Below are 23,516 nucleotides of genomic sequence, written 5' to 3'. Positions count from 1 at the left end.
ATTGTACATATGGTCAAAAGGTCAGGAACCACGATTGTTACAAGTATCGCCGCATCGCGCGGGCTAGTTAAAAATCAATACAGTACTCCCTCCGTTCCAATTTAAATGTCCTATTTTGACTTTTGAAGTCTTTCTTTCGTAACTTTGACCGTAAATTGTTTTATGTGTGTAATACGATAATTGATGTAACATATATGGATAGATTGAACTTTAGATGTATTTTTCATTGATATAACTTTTGTTAGGTATGATATTATACAAACAAAAATAATTACGGTCAAAATAAGAGAAGAAAGACTCAACAAGTCAAATTTTGACATTTAATTAAATTAGGACGGAGGGAGTATATAATAATCGATCATCTATTGTTTTTACTTAGATTACTTATGCACCTACTAATTAATCATGTGCATACACGCTAATTATATATTAACCACGTGAAGCGAGTAAGCGACCACATGCACCATCGAATATATTAATTATTTATATCAATACATAATCATTTAATTATTGTTTTTGTTTAAAAAACTTAATAACCAATTAATCACATAAACGTTAATTGTATATTAACTACATGTTCACCATCCATATATACATGTCTATATAATCAGTGAGTGGGCATGCACATATAACAGCAAGTTAATTACTTATCATCCTAGCTAGAAGCAATAACTATCGACCAGAACAACAATATGGCTTCCTCCATTGTCCCACCATATGACCGACTAGCCGAAGTTAAAGCTTTCGACGAAACGAAAGCTGGTGTGAAAGGTCTGGTGGATGCAGGAATCCGAGAAATCCCTCGGATGTTTATGCATCCACCAGAAATCTTAAATCCCAAGGCCCCGGCGGCCGTCAACTGTTTGGAAATAATTCCAACGATAGATCTAGGTTCCACCAATAGATCATCAACAGTTGAGAAGATCCGTAGAGCTTCAGAAGATATAGGAATATTTTATGTAACGAATCACGGGATACCGATGAGCGTGATGGAGGAAATGCTCAACGGTGTCCGTAGATTCCATGAGCAAGATGTTGAGGTGAAGAAAAAGTTCTACACAAGAGATGCATCTAAAGCAGTGGTGTATAACTCCAATTTCGATCTGTATTTCTCGTCTGTGGCTGGATGGAGGGACACTTTTGCTTCGATTATGGCTCCTACCCCTCCGCCCTATGAGGAATTGCCGGAGGTTTGCAGGGACATAATGATGGAGTACTCGAATGAATTGAAGAAACTAGGTGTCGTAATATTTCGGTTGATCTCTGAGGCCTTGGGGCTGGACCCTGATTATCTAGGAGATATGGATTGTGACAAGGGCTTTAGGCTCCTCTGCAATTATTATCCGGCTTGTCCACAACCAGATCTAACCATGGGTGTAGCTCCACATACAGATCCTAATTTCTTGACTGTGCTTCTACAGGGTGAAATTGGAGGCCTCCAAATACTTCATCAAGATCAATGGGTTGATGTTACTCCTGTTCCTGGTTCTCTTGTAGTCAACATTGGAGACTTACTACAGGCAATTAAGTTCATTTCTTTCGTTTTCTTTAGTGTCGTTGTATCTAAACTTATATATAAAACCCCTCATTTCTTAATATCTAAATTCATAAAAAACATGGGCTCAATCATTTATTTATTATTTATAAATTAATTAGTACTCGTATATGATATTAAACTTAGGTGTATGGCAATCACTATTATTTATAAATTAATTAGTACTCGTATAAATTAATTAGTACTCGTATAAAATATTTACAAGGGTTTCTCTCTCTACTCTCTCTCTACCTTCTGCTCTCTCCTTCCCCAACGGCTCTTTTTCCTGGATCCTTAAATCGGAGACTGAGCGTTTTTGAGATTGAGATCAGGGTTATTGAAATTGAGAGTTTAAGATCGAGATTATTCCCTTCGGAATAAAGGTCCCACTCCGATGGATCTAACCATATTTTTTTTATCATTCTTGGGCCGGAGGTCCCCTCCACCTTGGTGGATCTGGAAGCAGCCTCTCTACCTTTGAATAGAGGTAAGGACTGTCTACATCATACCTCTCCCGTACCCCGACTTTGCTGGGATTGGGTACCGTTGCCGTTGCCATAAATTAATTTGTGAATATTTAATTAGTAGTTTTTATTTTGTATATTTTATATTCAACCAGTTGCTATCAAATGATAAACTGAAGAGCCTAGAGCACAGAGCGGTTGCAAAAGAGAAAGGGCCAAGGGTGTCCGTTGCTTGTTTCTTCAGGAGCTTGGAGACGTCGAGGACGTATGGACCACTCAAGGATTTTGTTTCCAGTGACAACCCACCGAGGTACAGGGAAACTACCATTGAGGAGTACTACTTTCAACATTCCTTAGGCAAGCCAATCGACGATAATATTCATCGTTTGCAACGTCTGAAACTTTAATATGTACCCGGCCGGTCTTCCACATGTACGCGTATCAAATAATTTGTTGTGATCGGGTGCGCATTATAATTATGTTAATTTGTTCCACTGTACCGGCCAGTATTAATTACTTTTCATTATATGTTTTATAATTACTCTAAGCTTAATTAAATCCGAATTTGGGTCGTCAAAGATAAAGCTTGGATAATAATGCTATTCAAATTCGAAAACATATGTAAAACAAGAAAAAGGAAATAGGAAACGTACTACGTACAATGATAGTTTTTTTTAACAATTAATTAACTAAAATTAAAGCTAGACCGGATATATATGTATCGAACCAGGCATCCACCGGTTTATTAATTAGTCTGACCGGGCGAATCGTTCTTACAAAACTGGATGAAATGATATGAAATATTTTTAGAAAAAGAAGATAAATACTACCAAAATATTTTAGTGCCGTTTCGCATAATATACATACTACATATATTTTAAGTATATGTATAATATATTAAAGTATTTTATCGATAGTGAAAGCTTTTATTTATTTATTATTGTCCACAACTTTGAAGATGTCTCACTTGAAGCTCAGTTGCAACGGTGGATCACGATTCGCTTAACTAAGTTATGAGATAACAGGATATCAACATGTTAGCAAATCAATAGAATATACGTATCCTTCATATTATCATATAATATATTGTTTCTTCTCTCTTACATTTTTCAACGGTTGTTTAATTATTAATTGTTTTGAAAAAGAATCAGTGTGTGTATGTAACTTGTCTTCAGCTATTATTGTGGGAAAGAAACTTTGTTTTGGTTCATTGTATGTAAATAACCTGCTAAACTGAACGAATCATGTAAATAATATGTTAAATGCTGATGTGGTGGTCTCTCATTGGGCCACGTATCAGATGTTTGATGGTGTCACGTTAGTATCCGGTCGATTTCTTACACAATTCGTTCAGTTTTGAGACAAACTTACATACAATAAACCAAAACAAAGTTTCTTTCATACAATAGTAGCTGAAGACAAATTACATACATATACAGATTTTTTTCCCTAATTGTTATCTACATATTATCTTCCACTATTTCTTGATTTTGTTCTCCGCATGAGAGATAATGTATGACGTTTTTACAATCCAGAGCGTAGTTTTGGTGTAAACTAATAGCATTACTTAATTCTTAAGTGATACGTAATCGTTGTTGGGTCAAAAAGGTGGAAGATTGCTCCTTAGCGGTAGCCCATTAAAAAAGTTGGCCTGGTAGTGATTTGGAAGCCTCGAGATGAATGTGAAGAGTGTAGATGGTGGGGAAGGCTTGGGTTGTGATTGATTATTGGGTGTTATGGTTTTTAAGCTTATTGCTATAAAATGGTACGTAGTAGTATTATAATTACTAATGCTCTAATAATGATAACGCTACCACATACTCGTATCTTTTACGAGTAATCTTAAATTTGATATATTTTCCACATAATGTCTCATTGACTTGTACCATATATTATTAAAGTAGTATTTTGTGGTAAAAAAATCAAAAGCTATGATACAAATCATTTTTCATTCCAAAAATATTTTTTAATTTTTTAGCATTCAAATTAAGATAGGCTCAATTTCGTATGGAATAATATACGCTGTGGCGGTTTAAGGTTTTTAGAGGCCTCAAACGAGATTAATTTTGGGGGCCTAGTTCATTACCATATAAATTAAAGTAAAAAAAAAAGTAACTCGTCTTTTGTTATTGAACTACAAGTAATAAAAAAATATACAGATGTTGATGTAAAAATCAAAAAGGCGTTACTGCAATGCAAATTATATAATGATACTTAATCCAAAATTCAAACACTAAGTTTAATATACAAGATTTTGGGGTCTTGAAAATTTGAGGGCCTAAAACGATCGCCTAGTCCCATAGTACTGTTGAGTCATCTCTCAATATCCGTTGTCAGATTTGTCAAAAAGAAATATACTCTGTAATACATGTACGAGCAAAGTTACCATAAATTAAAGGAATAATAATATAATGTACTATATATCTGTTATCATGCACATGCATAATCAGATTTTAATATTTAAATGTATATTGTAATTTAAAGCTCTTCATGACTAGATCCTGATTTACGTTATTTTGTTATTCATTACTATATATTACAACTATAATATTTGCAGTGCACATGCCGTTATCCCTAATTCGGGCCCATCTCCTGATCAGTTTCCCAACTCCTAGCGATAATCACCGGAATTTCAAAGAACGAAACTATACATATATATATATATATATATATATAGAAGAGGGATTATTTGAGAATTCCTAAAAAAAAAAAAACTCAAGAACTCCTCTACACCCTTGGATCAAAGAAAATGGATGGACAAGATTAAAAATAAAAAAACTCCTCTCAACACTAAAGGGGTATTTTCGTCAGCTCCTTTTTTTCTCTCTCTTACTTTAATATAATTTTATCTAATTAACTAAAAAACTTTTATCTCACAAACCGTAAATCGTTAGACGAAAAGAAAAGCATGGGTAATCTTAGAATTTCATCCTCTTTCATTAGAGATGCGATTCGATATACTTTTGACGACTTTTTAAATTTCGTTCTTTTTTTCCATCACGTTCATCTTACACATGTGTAAGTTGTACATACCCATGGGCAAGTTGTACTTACCCCTAATACATCTCGCTCTAGGGTTTAGGGTTTGAAGGTCGAGGGTTAGCCGTAACTCTCGGGCTTCAAACCCTAAACCCTAGAGTGTGAACCCCCATCCTTTTTAGGTTTTTAGGGTTTAGCATTTAGGGTTTAGATTTTCTAGGGTTTTTAGAATGTAGCGTCCCCCTCGGATTAGCAATTAAGCTTTAGGGTTTAGCATTTAGGGTACCGTGTACCCGCTCTAGGGTTTAGGGTTTGAAGGTCGAGGGGCTTCAAACCCTAAACCCTAGAGTGGGAACCCTCATCCGTTTTAGGTTTTTAGGGTTTAACATTTAAGGTTTAGATTTTCCAGGGTTTTTAGAAAGTAGCTTCCCCCTAGGATTAGAAATTAAGCTTTAGGGTTTAGCATTTAGGGTTTTACAATGCGTCCTCATCTTTTTTGAACCTTATAAGTAACTTACCCATGTGTAGGTTGTAGTTACCCATGAGCAGGTTGTACTTACGCATGGGCAGCTTATACAACTCACTACTTCTAGGTCTTTCCTACACATGTGTAGGTTGTACTTACACATGTGTGGGATGAACGTGATGGAAAAAAAAATGAAATTTAAAAGGTCGTCAAAAGTATATCGAATCGCATCTTTAATGAAAGAGGACGAAATTTCAATACTATCCATGCTTTTTTTTTCGTCTAACGATGTACGGTTTGTGAGATAAAAGTTTTTTAATGATTTAGATATTTTTTGATTTAATAAGAGGAGAGAGAAAGAGAGTGCTGGACAACTTTTTTAATAATGACAAACATGTCCTTCCTGATCTTGATGAATGGAGGGCTGAGATTGGTTCTCGCGTTCTTTTTTTTTAATGGTTCTCAAAATAACTCACCCCTATATATATATATATATTATATATTAGGGTAACACTCCGGTGAGAACAGTCTTAAAATAAGAACGGTGAGAACACTTAAAAAACATCATTTTGATGCATTAAAAGTCCATAAAGTTAACATAGTGCATAACTAATTATCATTATTTAAGTGTTTAACAACACATTGATCCGTCAAAATCGAAAAAATCATGTTTTTTGGTGGATGCATCATTTTGAAGAATATGCATCCAAGATGAATGCACAAAACAAAAAACATGATTTTCTTGATTTTGACAGGTCAATGTGTTGTTATACACTTAAATAATGATAATTAGTTATGCACTATGTTAGTTTTATGGACTTTTAATGCATCAAAATGATGTTTTTTAAGTGTTCTCACCGTTCTTATTTTAAAACTGTTCTTATTTGATTGTCTATATATATATATATATATATATATATAAGAGAGATTAAATAAGAAAGTGTGTTAAGAGAGAAGGAAGAGAAGGTCCTATTGGTCAATCAGAGTGTGATACGTCGCCTCTAAAAAAAATGCGCGATGGCATTTTTGTAAATAATTTGACTTCAAACCTAAGCTGACCCAATCCACCTCAAGCTGACCCAGCCCAAGCTGACCCACCTTAACCTGATTCAGCCCAAGCTGACTCACCCAAAGCTGGCCCAACCGAAACCTAAGCTGACCCAATCAAATCCCAAGCTGACCCAAACCCGTAATCTACATTTGTGTAGATTTAATCTACATTTGTGTAGATTATGTGTAAATTATGTCAAGCTAACCCAACCCCAACCTGACCCAACTTGACCAGACCCCAAGCTGACCCAAACCTGACCCAAAACCCAGAACCCATAATCTACATTTGTGTAGATTATGTGTAAATTGTGTCAAGCTAACCCAATCCCAAGCTGATCCAAACCTGACCCAAGCTGACCCAACCCACAACCCAAGCTGACCCAAAACCCATAATCTATATTTGTGTAGATTATGTGTAAATTGTGTTAAGCTGACCCAACCTGAACAGACCCCAACCTGACCCAGACCCAAGCTGACCAAACTGATTATGCTGACCAACCAAGCTGACCCAGACCCAAGCTGATCAGAACCCAGGCTGACCAAGCTGACCAACCAAGCTGATCAGAACCCAAGCTGACCCAGACCCAAGCTGATCGGAACCCAGGCTGATCACTTCAGAAAAGTTTGATTTATTTACCAAAATGTCACCGCACATTTTTTTCATTTTGACACATGTCGCGTTCTGATTGGTTCATAGGACCTTCTCTCCCTTCTCTTCTTAAGACACCTTCTTCCAGGATCTCTACCCTATATATATATATACTAGTCCTAATACCCGTACGATGTACGGTAGCTATATAAATTGTATCATAAAAAAATTCGAATATGCCTCATACATGATTCATGAATATGAAATAAATTATGGTTAAAGTAAACTGATTATCGAAGGTAATTATAATAAACAGTAATGATGAAATATAATATATATTTAGTTAGAGTCTTGGATTTACCTTAGAATTTTTAGAAACACATTAAAATCGAAACTTATAAGCATAATGGATTATTGTAAATAACCTTGTTTTCCATAAATTATGATTATATTTTATTTTTTAGAATGTTTAGATAAAGGTAATCACATATAACAAATTCTATATACCAAAAGTTATATGAATAAAAATATATATCATGACCTTGTACAGTTTAAGCATTTAAATCTTACGTTAATCATCTTCTGTAACAATGTCTACTTTTTGACACATACAGAAAGAAAAAATAGAAATTTAAATAGCTTCGCTTAAAGGTCTATATTATGGCAACAAATGTATGAAAATTAAAATTAATCAAATAACTACAAAACTTTAAGTTAATCTAGTAATTACAAAATGCATACCTTGAATTAGACTTCAATGAAAAACTTAGTCGATGAAAAACTTAGTCGGATAGATTTAAAATATGATATAATAATATATTATTATATATGGTAAAGTTGATATATAGTTGATATATATTTAATAATTAATATTAAATATGAAAATTGACAATTACAATTTAATTCAATTTAGGATAATAATTTTTTTTACAAATTGACACATGTCAACGAAGTAATGTGCCACATGTCACATCAAAAATACTTTAATCCTGTTTTAGTATATTTGTAGATATACAAGCATAGTGCCCGCACATTGCGACGGATAGAAGGCGAGGACAATATAAAAGGGAGGTGGTAGTGGAGATCGAGGGAGATGGTGGAAAAAGAGCTAGGGTTGCGAGAAGGGTGATAAAAGGTCGATGGATGTGTATAATAATTAGAGAAAAGTGGGGAAACGAGAGTATATGAAAATTTTATATTTAGGTAGGGGTACTTTGTGGAAGGTTGCTTTAAAAGAGAAAGGAAAAATGTTGATTTATAATTTCTTTTTCTTTAATTTTAAATTTTAAATTATTTTTATTTTATTTATTTAATCTAGTGAAAACCTATTCCAAAAAAAAAATTAAAATTTAAAAAAAATAAAAAATCTCTACATATGTGTAGATTTGTATACCCTACACATGTAGATATCTACATACATCTACACATGTCTAAGTTGTATTTTCTTAAATTCTTTTATTTTTTACAAAAAGTTTTGATTTTTTTTAATAGGTTTATGCACATAACTCACTCTCTATGCAAAAGGTACAACTTTGTATTGCACAACTAAAAATAAATAGAAGACTTTACGTCTGCTAGTCGTAGTAGCTCTGTTCATTTAGATTGTCAACAGTTTCTCAGTTCATATATTGAAACGATTTTGTCCAGTTTCCAGGTTGAGTTACTGAGTTGTAACTATGTGTATATATATTATAAATATACATGCGACACAATGACCCACACAAATGAAGTTTCATTATCTATAAATGGAAATTAGAAAGAACTAGTTTTTGTCACCCGGGCGTTGCCCCAAAAAACATTACGTTTATTGTATGCGGTAATATATACATTTCAAAATTGACCTCTCTACAATTCGTTATATTAAGATATTCACGCGGGCGTACAATGGCAGTCATGAAAATACATTATTGCATAAACATAATTAAGTTTTTTTTTTTTACTAAATTCAGTTTAAATATAATTTATAACAAAAAGTAGATAAATTTAAGTAAGCCTATTAGATAACATCTTAAAATATTCCACTATTATTTAACACGTAATTAAAATAATCAATAAAGAATTGACTCACAAATTATAATCTTATGTATCGTTAAATAACCTGATCAAAATATGACAATGATATAATAAAAAAGAAATAGTGAAAATCAAATACAAATTTATGTCATGAAAGGAAAGAAATGGGGCAACCTTAAGTAATATAAAATGTTATAGTAAAACTGAAAGAAAAAAAAAGGACATAAATGTCCAAAATAATCAATTAAAAAAATAAGCTACCAATGATCATATACAACTATGAGAGGGTGCTAACCCACTCGAGGTAGTACAAACCTAAAAAAAATAAAGTGAAATAGACAAACCTAATAAAAAAAGTGGGCCCAAATGAAAAATTAAAAATAAAAAAGTGAGAGGGTGCTGACCCCACCCAAGGTAATACAGACCAAAAAAGAAAATAAAAAAATTGTTAATTGTGAGTGTGCACGCAAATTTGTACCTTTAGTTTTAGTATATATAGTAATAGAGTCCAGTATTGACCAAACAACATATCCTTATAATAACTTTATGACACTGAATGATATAGGATCCATGATTCAAATAGGCTTTTATATCAATTTAAAATAAACGGCACGATTCAAGAGGGTCAACGTCTCCAAATTAACTCACCCCGTGGGGAGTCAATCAATATACCGAATTTCTTGGTTAATATACATGGGTTTATTCGGGTCTCCTTTGGGTCTCATTCTATCTCTATATTCTGCTTTATAGTCGGCAAAAGCAAACAACAAATATAAGGTTTCTTTTGGTGTTTGGGTGGAATTAAAACATAAGCAAAAGGAGTTGTCTATTAGCTATAATTAAGGTGGTATTTGGTTTCTTTAGTCATTAAAGTTCTAGGTACAATGAAGGTTGTTAGTAATCACGTGGATGTGTCCACGTAATCACAAAGGCTGTGTTGGATGTGGAGATGATTTTTTCTTCGATTTCTTCAACAAACTTAGAAACCGCCGACAGTTTGTTCGAGTTCGAGTTAACCTCTAGACCTTCGTCATCCGGATATATGTCATCCGCGGACAAACTCTTCGTAAACGACCCAAATCCTGCCTATGAAACTCTCGTCTCACCTTGAACACCCTCGGGATCTCTCTCCGATAAAAACAAAGATGTTTTGGCATCTAATTTTAGAGTTTCCTTTATGATCTTCATACAAAGCTTCTCAATGCTTGAAAATGGAAGAGATTCAACAAAAATCAATGAAAAGAAGCTAAAATTAGCTTCAGAATAAAAAGACGAGAAAAAAATACCTTGCCAGAACTATAACTGAAACGGAGCCATATTATTATTTTTTTGGGAGAAATGACATGACTGATAAAAATTAAATAGTAAATAAATAAAGAATAATGCCACGTCATTAAAAAATGCCACGTAATAAAAAAAAAGTCCACATCATCATGTACACGTGTCAAATGTTGCTATTTCCGTTAATAAATGAAAGTTCATTTCTAAAAAACAAAACTTTTAAAGGTCACTGCTATTTTCGCGAATTGGTCGAAAGGTGCTTTCTATTTTTTGCAGTTATCCCTATCAAATATATGTGTAAGGTTTTTATTTTCAAAGACAATAATATTTCTTTTTAACATTAAGTTGGAATGCGACATCAGGGAAACCCCACCGTATAATAGTGAAACCTTACGCGTACCCTAGACAACGAGATGTTGACCATGGGCCGTTATAAGTATTCGGAGCAAAAAACCTCAAGACTTGTCATCCCTAAGGATCGAACTCAAGACCTTGGGTAAAACCTGGGATGTCAGTTGGACTTAGGGGTGTAAATGAGTCAATACTGCTCTCGAATTATTCGAATTCGATTCAAAAAAAGCTCGTTTCGAGCCGAGCTTAAATGAGCTCGAGTCGAACTCGAGCTTAACTATTGACTCGTTTACTAATCGAACTCGAGCTCGAACTTCGAATACATAACTCGAATAAGCTCACGAGCCTAAACGAGCTTTCATACATAATATAATAATATAACAATATTAATATATATGCATATTAATTAATATATTATAGACTAATGAGCTTTTTTCACGAATTTTTGATAATTGAGCTTAGTTAAGTTACCGAGCTCGAGCCCGAGCTCGATTTTTTAGAGTTTTTTTTTGGACAAACGAGCCGAGCTCGAGCTTTTTTAACATATCGCGAGCCGAGCTCGAGCATAAACAATAAGGTTCGATCGAGTTCGAACTCGAGCTTGGCAGTATTCGAGCTCGGCTCGGCTCGTTTACGCCACTAGTTGGACTAGTCCTCATTGGCTCAAAGACAATAATATAGAAGTCACACCAAAAGCTTACAAATTGTTGATTAAAGATTTGTAACGATTGTTCCATCATCACAGGGGCGTAAAATTCTAACAAAAAGGTTATCACCAGAAAGACAGTAGTTATTACATTATAATAAACGGATTGTTAATCCACTCGTTCAAGTATACGAGACACTTTTATTGCTATTAGTATACCCTAAAAACATAAATTAATAAAACAATAGAATTAAAAGTATACACCTCCCTAGCTATAGTTCAACAAGCCATAGACTTGGTTGTTCCTGAATTTCCAAATGACCCACCATGAAATCAAGTGGGAAGAAAATATCTGGGACATGTTATGACATGTATGGATGCGAATCATTTATAGCTAGAGCTCTTCTGTTTATTCTTTATCCAAAAGGTATAGCATTTCTCACTTGTCAAATATGAAAGTGTCTATGGCATGATTTTTTAAATAAAAATGAGACAACCCCAAAGAGATACTTACAGAGTTGCCGGCTCATGAAGATTAGAAATAGTTTTCTTAAACAATCACTTCATAGATGTCAGTTTCAATCTCTTAAAGGATGAGATAAAACCGCTCCTAGAACTTGACGTCTCATCTACTATATATAGAAGCACCTGAACAAATTTGTAAGGTACCAAACACAATGATAAAGGTTATAACAACATTTTGCCTTTTGGCTTTGTTTGGTTTAAGCAATGCCGATATTCAGGCAAACAAGCTTTTTGAGTTGCTAAAATCAAAAACATCAAAAAACTCACATGTTCCTAATACATGGGCGGTTTCAGATGAAGCTATTAAAGAGTACTCCCCTATTTACATTTCACAACAGAATGGTTTAGCACAGCTCGACAAGATCTATGCTTTGCCAGGCCAACCTGCAGATGTTAAATTGAATCAGTACTCAGGATATGTGACGGTTAATCAAAATGCAGGGAGAGCTCTTTTCTATTATTTTGTCGAGTCTCCCACTGATTCTTCTACTAAACCACTGGTTTTGTGGCTAAATGGAGGTACATCTTCATTTGAGTTTCTAGTTTGCATTCTAATAGCCCGTGAACTTCTCTGGGCACAATCCTTTATGACAAGAGAAATAACACTTTCACATTTATTTAGTATAACTTGTCAGATAACTAGAATTTGTGATATTTAACAGGTCCAGGTTGCTCTTCCATGATCGGAGCCATGTCAGAACTAGGACCATTTAGAATCAATAGTGATGGAAAAACGCTCTTCGTGAACGATTATGCATGGAGCAACGGTTAGATCTTATTATATTTCCCCTCTTCTCTTACCTTGCTGGATTATATTCATTGACAAATACTAAATGCAGTTGCAAATATGCTGTTTCTGGAATCCCCTGCTGGAGTGGGCTTCTCGTATTCAAATACAACTTCAGATTATGATCATTCCGGTGATAAGAACACTGCTGATGATTCTTACACGTTTCTTGTTAATTGGCTGGAGAGATTCCCTCAGTACAAAAATCGTGACTTTTACATTACTGGTGAAAGTTATGCTGGACATTATGTTCCTCAACTTGCATATACGATCCTTGTTAACAATAAAATAACAAACCAAACCATCATCAAAATGAAAGGGATCGCTGTAAATACATTTGCCTAATGCTTCCTTGATTATCAAACTAGTTATAAAAATTTCTAGTATTTCTAATCATATAATAATGATGTTGCAAAATATGCAGATCGGAAATGCAGTGATTGATGACGAAACGAGGTTGAAAGGAATGTATGACTATTGGTGGAGTCATGCTATTATTTCAGATGCAACACACGATGCCATAGTCAAATACTGCAACTTTTCAAATATTGATTCATTGTCAGAAATGTGCGAAAATAGTACAGACAAAGCATGGGATGAGATGGGAGATATCGATATCTACAACATGTACGCACCTATTTGCTTAAACCCTCATCAACGAAATGCCTCTGCTACAACTAGTTCTGTAAGCCCTGAACCATCTAGTTAACACATTGTTCTTGAAATTGCAAATTCAACTTATTATATATATATTAATCTTTCAGATAAATGAATTTGACCCTTGCTGGCAATATATCCTGGAAGACTATCTCAATAGCTCTGCTGTTCAAAACGCGTTGCACGTGAAACCTACGTCATGGGATCTATGCAGGTACTGTTGAATCAGTCTCGTAGACTACAATGGGTCTTCTTCATATTAATGTTCATAATAATGATTGCAGTGATGTTATCACAAGCTGGAATGACAGAGCAACTACCATACTCCCAATAATTAGGTATCTTATTTCAAATGGCCAAAGAGTATGGGTCTTCAGGCAAGTATTCCTGACATGTGGGATTACTTTATATAAGTTCCGTTCGTGGGAATTTTAGTTAGGAAAATTGATTACCTGTATCTTACTTTTGCAGCGGTGATATAGATGCCCGTGTTCCTGTTACTTCTTCTAGGTACTCAATCAACGCCCTCAATCTTCCGATTGAGACAGCTTGGAGGCCATGGTACCTCAGCAAAGAGGTATTCATTGAACCTTTTGATCATTCCCATAACCAAGCGAAATGAAAAACATATCATATTATAATTCATTTTCCAAAAAGGATCATATAATAATTATGTGGTTTGTATGTATGTTTATATCATGAGGATATTCTTTTGGTGTTCAATCACTTTCATTTAGTACTGCATTTCTATTCATTTTAATTAATTACAAAACGTATACTTGAATAATTAGGATGCTTACTTTTTATATTAAAGAAATTAGTGGTTTAAGAGTTGACTAATATTTGCATCTCTGATCAGTAGACAATATATATTTTGATGGCTGCTAACGTGAAGTTGTGTTTAACAGGTTGGGGGGTATTTGGAGGAATATAAAGGACTGCTTTTGATAACTGTTAGGGGTGCAGGCCATACCGTTCCAAGCTACCAACCTCAACGTGCATTGACATTGTTCTCATCATTCCTTGGAGGGATACTCCCTCCTTCCTCGTAAACATATGTCCGCTAATTATAGTTTTAATAACTTTGCTTTGTTGAATATGTTCGACGAAGATCAGAATCATGTCGAACAAATGGTGTCTACTTGACTCAATATGTTTATTTCTTAGTTACCCTATGTAACTTATACTTTACTTCTGTTATAAGGTAGTGATACGACATTCACATTTCCATGAATGAAAATCGTTATACTGACATGCAATTACTTATGTGGTGAGTGCTCCTCCCTAAGGTGTGGAATTAAAACTCTGTTCTCACTGATAAAACAAAAGAATAACCTAACTCTTGACTAAGCAGCGTGGTTTGGATCAATGGTAAACACCCTGACCTCTGGAGACAGAGGTTAAGGGTTCAATCCTCATCCAAAACCCGCGGAAGGCAGTTTCTTTCATTCTTACTTACTAACCGAACTCTTGACTAGTTCTACCAGCTTTGTTCATTTGGATTGCCTGCAGTTTCTCAGTTCATATATTAAAACTATTTTGTTCAGTTTTCAGGTTCAGTTACAATGTTGTAACTAGAAATTAGAAAGAATAGAGTCCAGTATTGATCAAACACCATGTCCTTAACTTTTTTGACACTAAATGATAGGATCAATGATTCAAATAGGAAACTTTTATATCAATTTAAAATAAACGGCACAACTCGAGAGGGTCAAGGTCTCCAAATTAATTACACAATACTTTGATATTTTAAAAATTAGAATGAGGAATATGAAAGTAAAAGTGTGCTTTCTATAACCAATTACATTTAGAAGCCGCTCCAAAAAATAGGCATATATAGATACAGCTCTTCATCCCCTCATCTTCTTGCTAAATATAGGCACAGCAAAGGAACTGCTCCCACTCTTTAATGCTGACTAAAATGTACAGTCCAGCAGTAGCTGGATCGGACCAGCCAACAGCTGGGCCCAATAACCCAATTGGGTCTCTATCACAGAACTGAACCAAAACTCACAAAAGTTGATTTTCAAGGAGCAATTCCCTGCTTTTAGTCTAAATTCAAAGAATTAACTGAAATGATATAGAAGTCAAAAACATGTATCCTATATGTTTGAAAATGTCTGAAACGATATGGAAGTCACAAACATGTATCCTATGGTTGCAAAAACTGTGAGGCTGTGAGCCTATTAAAGTTATCTAGTGGAAAATATGGCATTTTTACCATAGGCTGTTCCATGTGCCATATACATCCGAATTTGGTAAAGTTTTCTGTTTCTATTAGGCTTGTAAGGTTCTATGCAAGTTTATTAAGTTTTTAAGGTTTCCAAGTCATTTAACAAGTCTCTTATTTGTATTGGTAAGAGTGGGATATGCCCCAATATATCGTTCTGTAAATGGTTGTGACCCGCACATATATAAGGCAACCAGTTTTTGATTACATTTTGATGGGAACACCCCCTAGCATAAAGATCATATTTTATCTATAGATATTTTCTATATAATCTTTTATATCAGCCATGATTATAAGAGTTGGACCTGCATAATGTTAATTTCAAATTAGGGAAATGGGCCAGCCAAATCTGGTAGAACAATGAATTAAAAATAGCCTGATCCCATGGTTGCAGAACTCGGGTGCGCTACCAAATCGGCCAACCAGGAGTTGCGAGTTCTTAGGTGTTTGTGGGGAGTTCTCGGGGACTCAAAACGGCCAAGGAAAGAAGTATTCAGAGTACTTTCCGAATCAAATACAAGAGCTTATCAGCACTCCCAGTTAGATGCTATGGTTCGATTTTTGGACAGAAACAATTTCGATTCCCAGCGACTAAAAACTGGACTATGTATTGAACTTTGACTTTTTTATTAGGATCTTTATATGACTTAGTAGGAACTTTAACTTTGTTTAGTTTTTGGAAAATACTTAGTTTTCTATATTCTATGAGTTAGTTTGATTGTTCATTAGTTACTAGTGGTTTGAATTTATTCTTTGAGCAACAAGTTTGGATTTGGTATTTAATTGTTGAGCAACAAGTTTGGTTTTGGTATTTGATTGTTAAAAAACAAGTTTGGTTGTTGGTATTTGATTGTTAAGAAAAAAATTTGGTTTTTGCTAAAGCAGGTTTTGGTAGCAGCAGGGTATTTTATATAAAAAACGAATAAAGAGCGGTTAGGTTGTAATAAAGTAGTCTCTATGCGTTTGGCGGAAACATGTTATATAAGCGGAAATAAAGAATAGAGACCAATTAATTTAAATATAACCAGTAGGTTTGTTTAGAATAGAGACGGTGTCTATGACAAAGACCAGTGAGAGTTGTTCAACCGTCTCTATGTGATGATTCTGTACTAGTGTCAAGCTCTTTTGTTTGTTCTTTTTCAAAAAGGAATAGCATATTTCACTTGACAAATATGAAAGTGTCTAAAGCATGATATAATAAATAAAAATGAGACAACTCCATAAAGGTACTTATGAGAGCCCGCTGGCTCATGAAGAGTAGAAAGGAATTTTCTCAACAATCGTTTCTTGGATGGCAGTTTCAATCTCTCATAAGGATGAGACAAAACAGTTCCTAGGACTTGATTACTAGTCTACTATATATAGAAGCACTTGAATAAATTTCTAAAGTACCAAAGAGAATGATAAAGTTTATAACAACATTTTGTCTTTTGGCTTTGTTTGGTTTGAGCAATGCCGATATTCAGGCAAACAAGCTTTTTGATTTGCTAAAATCAAAAAGATCAAAAAACTCACCTGGTCCTAACACATGGGTCATTTCAGATGAAGCTACTGATGAGTACTCTCCTGTTTACTTTACACAACAAGACGGTTTAGCACAACTTGACAAAATTTATACTTTGCCAGGCCAACCTGCAGGGGTTAATTTGAATCAATACTCAGGATATGTGACTGTTAATCAAAATGCAGGGAGGGCTCTTTTCTATTATTTTGTTGAGTCTCCCACGGATTCTTCCACTAAACCATTGGTTTTGTGGCTAAATGGAGGTATATTTTCATTTGAGTTTTTGTCTGGGGAACAATCATAAGTTGCATTTCTTATAGCATATGAGCTTATGTAGATCCAGAGAAACGACAGTTTCACATGTATTTGGTATAACTTGTTAGATAACTCGAATGGTGACGTTTAACAGGTCCGGGATGCTCTTCCATGATCGGAGCCATGTCTGAACTAGGACCGTTTAGAATCAATAGTGATGGGGAAACTCTCTTCATGAACGATTATGCATGGAGCAATGGTTAGATCTTATTAAATTTCCCCTGTTCTACTTCCATGCTTGATTAATTATATACGTTGATAGTAAACACAAAAATAATACTTTGTGCAGTTGCAAATATGCTGTTCCTAGAATCCCCTGCTGGTGTGGGATTCTCATATTCAAATACAAGTTCGGATTATGATCATTCTGGTGACAAGAACACTGCAGATGATGCTTACATATTTCTTGTTAATTGGCTCGAGAGATTCCCTCAGTACAAAACCCGAGACTTTTACATTGCTGGTGAAAGTTACGCCGGACATTATGTTCCTCAACTTGCTTATACGATCCTTAGCAACAACAAAATAACAAATCATATTATCATCAATATGAAAGGGATCGCAGTAAAAATCTTTAACTGACACTTTCTATATAATCAAACAAGTCTTAAAAATTCCAAGTACTTATAATCATATGTTGCAAGTTATGCAGATTGGAAATGCTTTAATTGATGATGAAACGTGTTTGAAAGGATTGTATGATTATATGTGGAGTCATGCTATGATTTCAGACGCGACACATGATGCCATATTGAAATACTGCAACTTTTCAAGTGATTCTTTATCTGAATTGTGCGGAAATATTACAGAAAAAGCTTTTGATGAGATGGGAGATATCGATCTGTACAACATTTATGCACCAATTTGCTTGAACCCTAATCAACGAAATGCCTCTGCGACAACTAGTTCTGTAAGCAATGAACCATCAGGATAATTTATGGAACTACACGATTCATCTTTCTTACATACATATACATCTTTCAGATAAATGAATTCGACCCTTGCTGGCAAGATATTCTGGTAGACTATCTCAATAACTCTGCTGTTCAAAAGGCGTTAAACGTGAAACCAACATCATGGGATTTATGCAGGTAACGTAGATCAGTCTCATAGATTTTTTTGTGTGAATCTTCTTCATATTAATGTCCATAAGAATGACTGCAGTGATGTTTTCACGAGCTGGAATGACAGTACAACTACCATCCTCCCAATAATCAAGTATCTTATTTCAAATGGCCAAAGGGTATGGGTCTTCAGGTAAGCGACTCTGACACATTGGATTTCTATAGATAAGTTCCGTTAGTGGGGATTCAGAGTTAGAAAAATTGATTAGTTTTATTTTACTTTTGCAGTGGCGATATAGATGGCCGGGTTCCCATTACTTCTACTAGGTACTCCATCAACACCCTCAATCTTCCAATTGAGACACCTTGGAGGCCATGGTACCTCAACAAAGAGGTATTTTTTGAACCTTTTGCTCATTCACATAACTATGCAAATGGAAAACCAGATCATTTTTTAATTAGGTAGTTAATTGTACATTTTCATTAATGCATGCTTGAATAATTAGGACACGAATTTTTACTTATAAGCAGATTGTGCTTTAGAAGTTATTTAACATTTGCATGTCTGATTAGACAAATATTTTGACAGCTACTAACGTGAAATTGCGTTAATAGGTTGGGGGATATTTGGAAGGATATAAAGGACTGCTTTTGATAACTGTTAGGGGTGCAGGCCATACGGTTCCAAGCTACCAACCTCAACGTGCATTGACCTTGTTCTCGTCATTCCTTGGAGGGATGCTCCCTCCTTCCTCATAAACATATGGCTGCTTGCTGTATATGTTCGACGAAGATGAGATCAATGTCGAACAAATGGTGTCTACTTGACCCACTATGTTTTTTGCTTAATTACTCCAAGTAGTTTTTACCTCACTTCTGTTGAAAGAAAGTGGTATGCATTTACATGTGTGTGAATGATAATCGTTATACCAAATTGCAATTACAATATTTTGGTTGGAATCACTACTGGTTTAGCCAGAGCACTTCTGTGCCGAGTGCTCATTCCAAGCGTGTGGAACTTGCTGATAAAACAAAAGAACAAGACCACCAACAGATTAACCTAATTCTTGACCAGTTCGACCATCTCTGCTCATTTAGATTATCACCAGTTTCTCACTTTAAATATTAAAACAATTTTGTTCTGTTTTCAGGTTCAGTTACACTGTTGTAACTAGAAATATGTGTGCAACACAATAACCCAGACGATAAATGAAGTTCAAGTATCTATAAATAAAAATTAGAAGGAATAGATTCCAGCATTTGACCAAACAATTTGTCCTTACAATTACTTTTTGACACAGAAGCTGAACCAAAACTCACAGAAATTGACTTTCAAGGAGCTAAAGTCCCTGCTTTTAGTCCTAACTCAAGAATTAACCGGAACGAAATGAAGTCAAAAAATATATAATCCTATATGGCTAGACATCTCTAGAAGTCTAGTTTCCATTGCAAAAGACAGTGAGCGAATTAAGGTATTTTAGTAATATATGTGGCATTTTCACTATAGGCTGTTCCATGTGCAATGTTCATTTGAATTTGGTCAAATTTTCTGTTTCTATTAGGCTTGTCATGTTCTATGCAAGTTTCCCGAGTCTATAAGGTTTCTAACTATATCTTTTAATAAGTCTTTAATTATCTCATCGAGCTTGGGAGATAACCCAATATACAGTTTTGTAAATGGTTGTGACCCGCTCAAATGTAAGGCATCCGGTTTTGATCACATTATTATGGGAACACCTCCAGCATAAAGATCATATTTTATGATCTATATGTTTTCAAAATAATCTTTTATATCAGCCAAATAACCTTAAACTTGGACCTAAGGGAATGGGTCAGTCACATCTGGTAGAACAATGAACTAAACTTAACCTGATATCATTAACAGTTGTATACTTAGTTTACTCAAGAAGTAAATTTTTCTAACTACTTATAACTAAAACATTTTTTTATGTTTCAGAAAACAGAAATAGCATCTTTTACTTGACAACAAGAAACTGTGTAAATTTACAAAAATATGAATAAATTATTCAACTCCATATATATACATACGAAAATGGCCGGCTCCAGTTCTATATCTAGCTTAGTTTTGTTACTTTAAGGATCGGAATTACAAACGCATCAGTTTATCTCAACTATCCTTGTTTCTTTGTTTTTATTTTCAGATTTTTATATCCATCAAAAGAAGTATGACATATATAAGAAAAGAAATTATGCAAGATTTATTGATCTGCTTTACTTGTATAGGTTAACTTATATAGATGAGAGGTTGAGCTAACAAACCTAGCTTTTCCTACCAACTTACCAACAAAACCTTCACTTCCATCAAGTCTACTTTATATAAATCGATATCTAGCTATAAGAAATTAATCAGCTCTAAATCGATAAGTAGCTTATTACAATGTTGTCTCACAGATACCCTTTGTTTGTCATACCATTGTTGATCATAGCCTTGACATCAATGCGAAGCAGCATCATTTTAGCCGAGGCAAGAAATCTTTTAGAGATTGATTTCCCCGATCTTCCTAAGCCAGAACTTCCAGATTTTCCTGAAATCCCGAAGCTTGACTTTCCTGAACTTCCTAAACCAGAACTGCCCGACTTATTACCTGAGATTCCAAAGCCCGAACTGCCCCATTTGCCATCGCTGGAAGTGCCAGATTTATCCGATTTGCCAGTTCCAAAGTTCCCTAATCTTCCAAATGACTTTCCTATCCCATCTGAGATCCCATGATTAAATGAAGCTTTCCTCTGCCTGCCGCTAAAGCTATCTTCTTGATCATTTTACCTTGATCATTTTCAGTAATTTTACTACATGATGTAAAGATGTGTATAGTGGTTCTTGTGAAACTCTTTTCATTTATGCAATATCCATTGATGAGTAATCTCAAAAATGGAATTATCTATTTATATATGAACTACTTTTATGTATCCTATGAACTACATTTATGCAAAATCCTATGTGGTATCTTGTGGCTTGTGATTGAGTTTTAAGACACGCAACGCTGTGGTTGGACTAATTTCATAATGTAGAAAAGTGAAAAAAGACAATGATATCAGCTGAGCTGACCAGATTTTACGTTGGTTCGTGGTACAATACCTGGTAGGTCATTTACCAAATTGTGGAGGTCTCAAGTGTTTTTTACATTAGACATCTCCTCAGAAATGATGTAGCGGAACCCGATTAAGACAACCTACTACCTTTGTCTGAGTCGGCATTCACCTTTGATGGTTGGGGGTTCAATATCCCAACTAACTCCTTTACCACATTGTTGAGGTCTCAATTAGTGTTTTTTTCATTACATGCCTACTCGGCTATGATGTAGCGTAACCCGATTAAGACAATCAACTACCTTAGTATGGGGAAAAAAGTTATATTCAACGGTTGCCATTAAAAATAAAAAGTGAGAAATCGTTTGAATCCAAAAACAAAACATAAATCTGAAAACACGAAATTTGTATATATTTTAGATACACACATCATTAATGGATAAAAGTTGGAATATTTTAGCAAATACTACAAACTGATACGAGTATAAGTTTTTTATTGTGTTAAAAAAAAAAAAAAAACAAAAAAACAAAACGTTGACGGATTTGAGTTTAGAAGAGAGGAGAGACGGCCACCCGACAATTTTTAAAAAGATACTTGTATCTTAATCTTAATATTTATCTTAATATTAATTTTAATCTTTATATATACTATAAGACAGTTGAACTAATAACTTATTAACCAATTAAATCACTCAATTTTATCAAATTGACTTTCGCTTATGTCATCATTTAGATTAACTATAAATTAAAAATCCTAATAATCGTTATCCAAATATATTATTATATTAGTATTTATATTAATTTGTAGAAAAAGTCTCATATTAATTTGTAGAAAGTCTCATAAATTTACACTTTTTTTATTTTTCATCAAAAATTTACATTTTTTAACCCTAAATATTTAATTTATATTTATTTTTAACATCAAATTTAGAAAAAAAATTTAATCTTTTTTTAAAAAGTTACAAAATGTATTTATATTTATTTTTTAAAATTACAATTGTCACTCAAATCAAGTGTCCTAATTGTTATCAAAGAATATTAAAACAATCTTAATTGTTATCTAATTATCATAGGACATGTGATTGAAAAAAATACATTCGTGTTATGGGTCTGCATCATGATTAAATACACATATACTTAAATGTCAATTACATGATCACAAATATGTATATATTTTAATAACATAATTATCTTTTATAATAATATTACATTATGAGTACATCTGATTTCAAAAAAAAAAAAATTCTATAATAGAGAATTTGTACCTTGTGAGATGACTACGACAAATAATTCCATCAATATGTCTTAGTTAATATTTAATAATGACAATGACGAACCTGAGATTATTATACTAAAACTTGCAAAGTATAACACCTAAAACTGTATATCTTCAAAATTATAAGCATTTATCTATTAAATATATGATGATCTAATATTGATAATATCGTAAATCCCGTGTCCAGTGTCGGACACGGGTCTAAAATCTAGTAAGCTTTTAAAATCCTCTTTTGTTATTAAATAATTACCATTATTTATTTATTTAAAGTTTTTGTCAATTGTTAGGGTCGTGGCCCCGTGGGAGTGGGAAGCGGCTAGAACACTAACAGTGGTTTGGCAACGAGTATGCGGCTACACCCTCTCCGGTGTAGGGTGGCTTAACTGAAAAAGCTGAACATGGTTTGCATTGTCGTAATTGTACCCGTGATTTTGTTACTCACATACCATATGTGTAGACTAAATTACTTGTCCGTTGGGGACATTGATTTGAACTCATTTATAATTGTGAATTTCCAACAAAACACACAATAAAGGAGATGTTGGTCCTACATTCTTAGAATGATCATTAATAGCAAGACACAAACCTCAGATTCTATTAAAAATCAGATGGGTGAAGTTAGAAGTAAGTTAGCTCTTTCATATTCACTTCTTACAACTTCATAGATTGAAACTTGAATACGATACCCGAACCATAAACGCGAACGGTCATAGTAAAGTCCTAACCATCGTATTATA

General features: G+C 34.1%; 3 protein-coding genes across 3 annotated transcripts; all 3 read left to right on the top strand.

The window, feature by feature from the left end:
• The first annotated feature begins 692 nt into the window (after positions 1-692).
• On the top strand, positions 693-2,405 carry LOC122599055 (1-aminocyclopropane-1-carboxylate oxidase homolog 1-like). The gene is made up of 2 exons (XM_043771504.1): positions 693-1,520; positions 2,154-2,405. Exons 1-2 carry the CDS (start codon positions 693-695, stop codon positions 2,403-2,405), a joined length of 1,080 nt encoding a protein of 359 aa, XP_043627439.1.
• A 9,405-nt stretch (positions 2,406-11,810) lies between these two features.
• Positions 11,811-19,214, top strand: LOC122601386 (serine carboxypeptidase 1-like). The gene is made up of 16 exons (XM_043774150.1): positions 11,811-12,417; positions 12,561-12,665; positions 12,738-13,012; positions 13,110-13,370; positions 13,450-13,556; positions 13,627-13,719; positions 13,814-13,919; positions 14,251-14,390; positions 17,023-17,339; positions 17,486-17,590; positions 17,681-17,955; positions 18,044-18,301; positions 18,376-18,482; positions 18,556-18,648; positions 18,744-18,849; positions 19,071-19,214. The coding sequence occupies exons 1-16, from the start codon at positions 12,051-12,053 to the stop codon at positions 19,212-19,214; spliced, it is 2,859 nt and encodes a 952-aa protein (XP_043630085.1). The 5' UTR covers positions 11,811-12,050.
• Positions 19,215-20,837: 1,623 nt separating this feature from the next.
• LOC122602314 (protein PELPK1-like) lies at positions 20,838-21,285 on the top strand. Its single transcript, XM_043775014.1, has one exon. The coding sequence runs from the start codon at positions 20,854-20,856 to the stop codon at positions 21,184-21,186; it is 333 nt and encodes a 110-aa protein (XP_043630949.1). The 5' UTR covers positions 20,838-20,853; the 3' UTR covers positions 21,187-21,285.
• Positions 21,286-23,516: the final 2,231 nt, after the last annotated feature.

The sequence above is a fragment of the Erigeron canadensis genome, chromosome 5, assembly GCF_010389155.1.
Source record: "Erigeron canadensis isolate Cc75 chromosome 5, C_canadensis_v1, whole genome shotgun sequence".
Classification (NCBI taxonomy): Eukaryota; Viridiplantae; Streptophyta; class Magnoliopsida; order Asterales; family Asteraceae; genus Erigeron; species Erigeron canadensis.
The sequence above is the reverse complement of the archived record's forward strand: the minus strand, read 5'-3'. Positions and strand labels throughout refer to the sequence as shown.